This window comes from Sinocyclocheilus anshuiensis, unplaced genomic scaffold (assembly GCF_001515605.1).
Source record: "Sinocyclocheilus anshuiensis isolate Anshui unplaced genomic scaffold, SAMN03320099.WGS_v1.1 scaffold1053, whole genome shotgun sequence".
In the NCBI taxonomy this organism is placed as follows: Eukaryota; Metazoa; Chordata; class Actinopteri; order Cypriniformes; family Cyprinidae; genus Sinocyclocheilus; species Sinocyclocheilus anshuiensis.
Window position 1 is genome coordinate 2,390,940 of NW_015555711.1, and position 9,360 is coordinate 2,400,299.

The following is a 9,360-nucleotide window of genomic DNA, read 5'->3' on the forward strand; positions in this document are numbered from 1 at the left end:
AAAATGAGGATTTCCTGAGACTGGTTTCCTGAGTCAAACAAGCACTAGCCTGTTAAAAAAAAACTTTTCTTTTCAACTCTTTTGGCATGGTCAAGTAGTGATGACCACAGCATTTTTTTTTTTTTATATATATATATTTCCTCATTAAATAAGATTTGATTGAGGTGATCTGATCACCTAATCGGTACTTCGTTAATGACGTGTGCCTGAGTTAGAATTCAACAGACATTGGAATAGAATGGCTGCCATGTAGAGATTCTCTAAGTTCTAAGAATTTAGAATTAGGTGTTTGAAACTTACATAAAAAAAACCACTGGCAGTGAATAGGCTATTTGTTTGACTGGACTTTCGGCTTTCCATTATTAGTCGGACAACTATTCACTACAGTTATTTACCAGAGAGAAAAATAATACATTTGTTTAACTAATATTGCGAAAGTTGTTCTGGGTTCTGGGTATCCTCAAATGCTTTCGGACCAACGCAGAGGAACAGCCACGCCCACATTGCAACAAGTATAAGAGGCAGTAGAAAACTATACTGGCAGTGCTGGCAACTCTTCGATAACTGAGCTATGGCCAACAATGGTAGCAGTGTACTGGACAAACAAACAGACGACAACATCTGTGCCACGGAAAATGATGACAATCAACCGGTATGACATTTTATAGAGAACTCGTTATAAACCGCAGGTTTTGATTATGTAAATTACAGCTTTTCAGCATAGAGGAAACTCTAAAAGATGTTGCAAATTTAAAACAATTAGGATTTGAGAATAGACTAATACTTTATTTCTCGTTTTAACGTTGAAATATAGCATCATTCACAAAATCGTTGACATGAGAATTTGATGTTTACGTATTGATCTTGTGCAGAAAATTCCAGGCATCCCTTTATCCAGAAAACTGTGCTATGCAATTGGAGGAATGCCTTATCAAATGACTGCAAACGCCAAGGGCTTTTTCATGCAAATCTTTTTACTGGATGTTGTGAAGGTAAGTATGAAAGGATAGAAGTTGTGGTCTTTAGCAACTGTCAGTGGTGACCATATAGATCAGAACCTCTAAAATACTTTACTTACAGTTTCACACCAGCCTTTCACGAACTTGGTATCACATTAAAGATATACCCTATGCATAAAATATGTTTAATCTGTATGAGCAAAGAGGCTGGGTTACATACATTGACCTTAAGTTTGAAAGAAAGTATATATTAGGGAAAAACTTTTGGTTTTTAACACTACCACACCCATTAATTTGGATAGTGATCCAGGAAATCACCCTGCACAACTGTAATATTAGTGTTATTTGCACTCAAATGCACAGATGACTTACATTATAATTTTTTGGCTTTTTAACTGCGTAAATGTGTCACGTAATATTATGTGATCACTTTTGAACTTAATATAATGCAATCTGCTGTGCAATCACTTAACTGAGCTTCTCTTTCCATTAAAATATAAGCAGGAATATGATAGTTAATACAAAAAATGAGACAATAAAACATTTTTATAATACCTGATATGTTTTTCTCCTGGTCTTATTTGCTTGCATTGGTTATTTCGATGGGGCTGGTAAATGAAGGTTGTAGCATCAAACCCTGTGCATTCAATTTCATCGTGGGCTGTTTGAGGGCTGTTTGTGAAACACAATCACTGTGTGATCTGTGGTTCTAAAAACTAAGAACAGCTAAGCATTTATATTATATTATTATATATTTATAAAATGCATGAGGCTCCATCGTGGTCCACCTTAACTCTTCCTGAATTTGCATGTTATGTTTGCAATCCACATTCAACAGTGTTTAGCTGAACTGTTAGCACAGAAAGTGAAATGAACATGTGAAAGGTCCTGTGAAAGTTAATACATTGTGTACTTTTAACAGCTTCATTATTTTATATGTAACTGTATTTTCATACTACAAAAGAAGTTCTGTAACAAAAATGGGGCACAGTGAGTTTTTAAGATGAATTTTACTCTGTCCAAATGTCTGTTATAGATGGGAGCTTTCTCTGCATCCGTCATTCTTTTTCTCGGTCGAGCTTGGGATGCTATTACGGATCCTCTGATTGGATATGCCGTGAGCAAGAGTGGCCGGACCAGAATTGGCAAACTTATTCCTTGGTGAATGTACTGGTTTACGTCAGACTGGGTGTAAAGCACTTCCTCAACTGTTTTAGATATTTCACAGTTTGACCAGAGGCTGCTGCTCATATGACCAGTTTTGAGCATATAAACGATAATATACTGTACTCGAATGGATTATTTTAAAAATGCAGAATCTGCTAAATTGTGTGTCGCATGTCTGCTCTGTGCTCAACTTCGCTCTTTATGTAGGATTGTGTTCACAATGCCACTTGGGGTCCTGTCATACGTTATGCTCTGGTATACCCCACAGGACACCATGTCCTCTGGCTTCAGTTTCGGCTGGTACTTCACATGGTGCTGTCTGTTTGACACCTTCATGAGTGTAAGCCCAGTATTACCATTATCTGCCCACTGTGTTAACTGCTGTTTTACAGATTTAGAATAAGAAGAAAAGATGTTCGGCTGTTAAGGACATTTCCTGCATTGGGGGATGTTTAAATTAAATGCTTTTTTTTAAACAGAATATTCAGTAATACATTAGAATGCACATTCAGCATACATTACAAACACATTTACAGTGACACTATGATGCCCAACTCATGGTAATAGCAAACTTTACTCCAAAATGAAATATAGTACTCACCACTGTAGTTTTCAGACAGCTGTTTGCTTATATAAAGTGTGATATGATTCATAAATGACTCTAAAGCAATTTTCCCTGTCTCTATCTTGTTTAGTGCTACCATGTGCCATATTCTTCCCTAAACATGTTTCTGGGGGGGGAATGAGAAGGATCGAGACTCAGCCACTGGTTACAGTAAGAAAATAGTCTTAAATGGCAATCATTGTGGTCCAAGCACCAATAGTAGATGATTGGATTGTGGCAAGCTGATAGAATTGCAATATATCTTTCTAAATGTTAATGCAAAGTCAACTATCTTAAATCTCCAATTATACTGTATGTTAGGGTTCGATGAAACAGCTTACAGAAACACATGTCAGTTTCAAAAGAGATAACTGACTTCAAAACGAAAATCAGAAAATATTCAGCCATTGGCAATGGGATTTCTTGTAAAAGGATTTCTTGCCCTGTGACTCTCTAGTGTACAACATTAGCATCAAGAGTGGCCGGACCAGAATTGGCAAACTTATTCCTTGGTGAATGTACTGGTTTACGTCAGACTGGGTGTAAAGCACTTCCTCAACTGTTTTAGATATTTCACAGTTTGACCAGAGGCTGCTGCTCATATGACCAGTTTTGAGCATATAAACGATAATATACTGTACTCGAATGGATTATTTTAAAAATGCAGAATCTGCTAAATTGTGTGTCGCATGTCTGCTCTGTGCTCAACTTCGCTCTTTATGTAGGATTGTGTTCACAATGCCACTTGGGGTCCTGTCATACGTTATGCTCTGGTATACCCCACAGGACACCATGTCCTCTGGCTTCAGTTTCGGCTGGTACTTCACATGGTGCTGTCTGTTTGACACCTTCATGAGTGTAAGCCCAGTATTACCATTATCTGCCCACTGTGTTAACTGCTGTTTTACAGATTTAGAATAAGAAGAAAAGATGTTCGGCTGTTAAGGACATTTCCTGCATTGGGGGATGTTTAAATTAAATGCTTTTTTTTAAACAGAATATTCAGTAATACATTAGAATGCACATTCAGCATACATTACAAACACATTTACAGTGACACTATGATGCCCAACTCATGGTAATAGCAAACTTTACTCCAAAATGAAATATAGTACTCACCACTGTAGTTTTCAGACAGCTGTTTGCTTATATAAAGTGTGATATGATTCATAAATGACTCTAAAGCAATTTTCCCTGTCTCTATCTTGTTTAGTGCTACCATGTGCCATATTCTTCCCTAAACATGTTTCTGGGGGGGAATCAGAAGGATCGTGATTCAGCCACTGGTTACAGTAAGAAAATATAGCCGCAAGCATAAATAGATGATTAGAAAAGAATTGCCATGTATCTTGTGTTCTAGGATTTTATGTTTTTATTGCAAAGTCAGCAGTCTTGAATCGCCACTGATACTGTAAGTTAAGAGTTTGATGAAACAGCTTACAAAAAATACATGCTGGTTTCAAAAAGGACAACTGAAAATAAATAATGAAAAAATTCCAGCCATACACGCTGATGCAAGATTGCAATTAAAAGTGTAAAATATCAGAATTGCACCCTTCATCTATCCTATCCTATCTATCTATTCATCATCTGTCCTAACCTGAGTTCGATTGGGCCCAAGAGGCCCTGTCTGATCTGTATATTATCTAAAAAAGGCCCAAAATATAACTTAAAAAAAGGAATTTTCAAAAATGCACAAAGAAAATTTTTTTTTACGAAAAGCCAAAAAAATAAATAAAATAAAACTTTGAATGTTGGCTGGACATAGTCTTGTTTGAAAGGTTTGAAAAAAGTTACAAAGCTAGGACATTTGAAGGTTTTACAAACAGAGAGAACAATAGGTCTCTGTTATCCATCAGCAAAAAAAAAAAAATTATTCATTATTTTTTATTTATTATTATTTCTAAGCCAGAGATAGTGAAGTAGATAGAGAGCAGAAACTTGGACATATAGGACATAACATAAACTGAGATCTGTTTCCTATATAAAAGAGAAATGTCAAGGGCTTTGTTGTCTCTCACGATACAGGAATGGGCATGGAAGTGTTTGCTACACTGGCAGGAGCTGCCATTCAGGGTCAGATAGTGGGGGTGCACCATGCCAAGAGGACACACGTCTGCAGTTTACAGAATGACACGGAAGGGCCTTCTGCGAACCACACTGAATCGCTGGATGACATATCTGACACTCTACAAAATACAGTGAGGCACAGAGAACATCCTATTAATGAGTATAGTGGAATTTGTTTAGCTATTGATTTTGAAATGGAAAGTATTCCAGAAAAGTTTAGCTGAATATATATTGTGATTTGTCTTTTAATTTTGTCTTTCTACAGAGAAGAGCCTATTTGACTGGAGCATTAGTATTGGGAATGCTGTACTTTCTTTGCTGCCTCGTCCTTTTTCTTGGAGTGAAGGAACAGTTGGGTGGGTCCAAATGAGTTAACATGGGTTAAAATGCTAACATCTGTTGTTTGGTGTAGGCCTACCACATGTTCTTTCAGCCTTTGCTAATTGTGCATCAGGAATTTTCAAACACATAAATAAATAAACTGCCCGGGTAAAAAAAGTTGCTGTTTGAATTTAAATAAGCAGACACTTAAGAGTCTAAGGGTCAGATTTACTAAACAGGGCAAATTAGCGCGAGAGTGCAATTCCAAAACAGCGTAGATGGGCGTGGAAATTTATGCAGCTGATTTACTGACAATGCGCAAATGAAAGAACACAGGTGCAACATCTCATTTACATATCGACCAACGCAATATACCAAGCGCAGCGCAAATTAGCGTAGTCGCAAATAAGCAGAGCCGATGTTCATCAGGTGCGGGTAATCTACTTATGACACAGGCGCAAAATATTTTAAGACATGCTTTTTTGGGTATATTTAACATATCCATATTCTAGGATATCAGTGCCAAGATTTATCAGGCTCAAAGTGTGAAAGAAGGGTTCATTGAGCATGAATTGGCCACCACAGAGTCCTGACCATAATCCCATTCAAAGTCTTTAGGATTTTGGAAGACTTTTTTGGTGGTTTGCCTCAGAGTCAGATGGTGGGAGCACTCCCATTGTCAATACAAGATCTCAGCCAAAAACGAATGCAACACTTGAGAGAAAAAACTTTGTGACATTTCATAAGGTTGTCAAAATAATGCCAGGACGAATGCACACTGTAATTAAAGCTAAATGCCGTCCAACGAAATATTAGATTGTGCAACTTTTTTTGGCCCATTGATTAATGCTGTGACTTCTAGACTAATACAGTGATTTGCATGTGTCTACTTCTCACTTCAGCCCCTCTGAGTAAACTGGACCGCATAAATGTCACCTATCTAACTGGAATGAAAATGGTGGTGGGACACACTCCATATGTGCGGCTTGTATTTGGCTTCCTATTTGCTTCACTAGCCTTCCAGGTAAGCCATTTTTTCTGTTTAAATTATGCACGTATTTTGATGGTTGTTAAACATCAAAATACCAAAAGAGCATGTCTGTATTGCCTAGAAAGATGCACAGGTGTGTATGATAGTTTTGACATTAGTCACACAGTGAATTTAAAATTTGTTTCAGATGGCTCAGGGGAATTTCGCCCTTTTCTGTACTCACGCAGCGAATATGGGAGCATATTTCCAGCATCTTGTTCTTATATTACTGGTGAGGGATCCATTATTTCAAAGTGTATTGTAAGAAGTACTGCAACAAGGAGCTATTTCTACCTGATCTGATCTGTAAAAATAGCTTTTTATAACCTTATGCAGCCAGATTCCTTCTGTATATATAAAAAAATAAATTATATTTTTGAAATTTTACTTTAAATTTTTGTAATTTTTATATTTTACGACATAAAGCACATTACATTATATTAATTTAATTATATAATTATATTATATTAAAGTACAACATATTGACATTTTTTTTGAACAGTCTCACATTTATGTTACAAATTATTTAAAAAATATGTATATCATTAATTTTCAATTATGCAGAATTATATATTTAGTCATCTTTTTTTTGTGCAGACATCAGCTACAATATCCATCCCAATGTGGCAGACACTACTAGTCAAAAAAGGCAAGAAGACCACCATATTCATCGGCCTATCGGTGAGCACCACTCTTTGTTTCTAATTAGATTATTTATGGCTGCATATAAAGGAAATAGGAATACTATAACAATTACAAGTTATATTTGTTTGTAAAGTTAATATTAAATGCAGCCCATCAGCATGCCCTTAGTTTTTATATATTTTTTTTTACCTGAAATAGTTTCCACTTTTTCATCCCTCTTTCTCCTCTACAGGTTTATATCCCAGCTCTAATTGTGATATCCCTAGTGAAAAGTAATTTACCCATCTTCATTATTATGTCCATGGTAGCTGGCACGAGTCTGGCAGCCCTCTATCTACTCCCTTGGTAATTTAACATTCATGTAATCTCTCTTTTACCGCTAAAGCCCTCACTCCACCAACACATACTCCACCCAATGTTTTCCTCTTGCATTACTGAAACATTACACTAACCCAGATGGTGGTCAGCTGGGAATTAGTTGTATGATATGTTCATCATTATAATGTTTGGTCGGTTCAGAATGACACCATACTGAAATTCGATCGCAATTGAGACTTATCAGACCAGGCAACTTTTTCCAATCTTCTATTGTCCAATTTTAGTGAGCCCATGCAGGTTGTAGCATCAGTTTCCTGTTCTTATCTGACAGGAGTGTTCTGTAGCCCATCTGCATCAAGGTTTGACGTGTTGTGCATATCAGACATGCTCTTCTGCATACCTTGTAACAACTGGTTATTTGAGTTCCTATTGCCTTTCTATCAGCTTGAACCAGTCTGGCCATTCTCTTATGACTTCTGGCATCAACAATGCATTTTTAACCACAGAACTGCCGCTCACTATTTTCGTTTATTTGGACCATTCTCTGTAAACTCTAGAGATGGTTATGCAATGAAAATTCCTGTAGATCAGTAGTTTCTGAAATAAACCAGCCCATCTGGCACCAACAACCAATGCCACTTAAATCACCTTTTTTCCCATTCTGATGCTCAGTTTGAGCTTCAGCAAGTCATTGTGACCATGTCTACATGTCTAAATGCATTGAGTTGCTGCCATGTGATTGGCTGATTAGATGTTTGCATTAACGAGCAGTTGAATAGGTGTACCTAATAAAGTGGCTGATGATTCTATATATATATATAAATATGTATATGAAACCAGGTTGTTATTTATTTTAGGTCAATGTTGCCAGATGTAGTGGATGATTTCAAAGTCAAGAACCCATCATGCCAGGATCTAGAACCATTGTTCTACTCCTGCTATGTTTTCTTCAACAAATTCGGAGGAGGCATGTCTGTTGGAGTCTCTACTTTGGTATTACAGTAAGAGCTTCCTCCAATCAGATTTTTCACATCTGTGCACCACATCTTTTTTGTATCCCATTAAACCTACAGCTTCATGTGAAAGCTTCATGTGATGTTCTCCTTCCCTAACTCTTCAGTTTTGTAGGATACAAGCCTGGTGCTTGTAAACACAATCCAAAGGTCATATACTCGCTGCGGGTGCTCTTCGCTCCTGTGCCAATCTGCCTGCTGCTCATCAGCTTGATAATTTTTCGCTTCTATCCCATCAATGAAGAGCGGCGACAGAAAATCCAAGACGCATTAAGGAAAGCAGGGTATGTGTTTCTGTCTGTTTACTTAGAAGATTGAAGGTCCTGATCCGCCTGAAGGTGTTTATTCAGCTCAGTCATGTGACATTAATGCATTCTACAGAATTTAAAAAAGATAATGGGACAGAAGCAAATGCTCACATCAAAAAGAGCTTGCTGTTTTTCTTTTTCTGGTCTGTCACCACAACTTCCTTTATTCAGGGTTCTCACGCTTCTTGAAAGTACTTGAAAGTAATTGAATATCAGACGCATGGATTCAAGGCCTGGAAAATACTTGAAAACAAATATAAGTCCTTGAAAGTGCTTGAATTAAATTTGAAATAAATTTTGTTTAGTAGAATGGTGCTATTTCCAAAATTGTCTTATATGCGTTTTCAAAGACAAAACGAAACTGCGCTAATGATTGGGGGTTGAGATAGGGTAGTGCGAGAAAAAACTTGTGCAGCCCTGCATGAACCTATGGAGAAGCAGTGCATTTGCGAATGAAAATTACTGCATGCAACTTTGAAAAAATATTTAGGAGCACCAGTGCGACTGATCCGATCAGCATATCTGTGTTTGCGCTCAGGGGAGCTTCAAAGGTTTCTAACTTATTTACAACGTGATTTTGCTGCGTTGAGTAATGTAGGCTATCACCAGAGGCGGACAAAGTACTCAACTCCATTACTTGAGTGAAAGTACAGATACTGCTGGTCAAATATTACTCCATTACAAGTAAAAGTTGTAAAGACAGATTTTTACTTAAGTACAAGTACAGAAGTACTTGCTTTTAAATGTACTTAAGTACCAAAAGTAAATTTCCCTTTTTATGTCAAAGCACTGTTTTATTATTGTTGTTTGTAATACTTACAATACTTCTGAAGCAACTTAGAATACATTACACCTGCTGAATACACTGACTAGCTTGTAGTATATTTGGAATAAAGAGCTTTTAGAATGTTAAAAACCTATGGGG

The 9,360-nt window shown here is 36.9% G+C and overlaps 1 protein-coding gene across 3 annotated transcripts in view; it reads left to right on the forward strand.

Annotated features, from left to right (window-relative positions):
- The first annotated feature begins 388 nt into the window (after positions 1–388).
- Positions 389–9,360, forward strand: part of LOC107672050 (sodium-dependent lysophosphatidylcholine symporter 1-like) — an 11,165-nt gene continuing 2,193 nt past the window's right edge. Inside the window, exons 1-13 of one of the 3 annotated variants that reach the window (XM_016465140.1) lie at positions 389–652; positions 873–992; positions 1,996–2,120; positions 2,334–2,466; positions 3,944–4,022; positions 4,759–4,931; positions 5,066–5,156; positions 6,024–6,145; positions 6,300–6,383; positions 6,749–6,832; positions 7,029–7,141; positions 7,972–8,107; positions 8,235–8,349. In XM_016465140.1, the coding sequence (XP_016320626.1) occupies positions 572–652; positions 873–992; positions 1,996–2,120; positions 2,334–2,466; positions 3,944–4,022; positions 4,759–4,931; positions 5,066–5,156; positions 6,024–6,145; positions 6,300–6,383; positions 6,749–6,832; positions 7,029–7,141; positions 7,972–8,107; positions 8,235–8,264 (1,371 nt within the window). In that variant the 5' untranslated portion in view covers positions 389–571 and the 3' untranslated portion in view covers positions 8,265–8,349. Of the gene's footprint in view, positions 653–872; positions 993–1,995; positions 2,121–2,333; positions 2,467–3,224; positions 3,589–3,943; positions 4,023–4,758; positions 4,932–5,065; positions 5,157–6,023; positions 6,146–6,299; positions 6,384–6,748; positions 6,833–7,028; positions 7,142–7,971; positions 8,116–8,234; positions 8,412–9,360 lie in introns of those variants that run through there. The other 2 variants (XM_016465139.1, XM_016465141.1) reach the window with 2 other exon arrangements.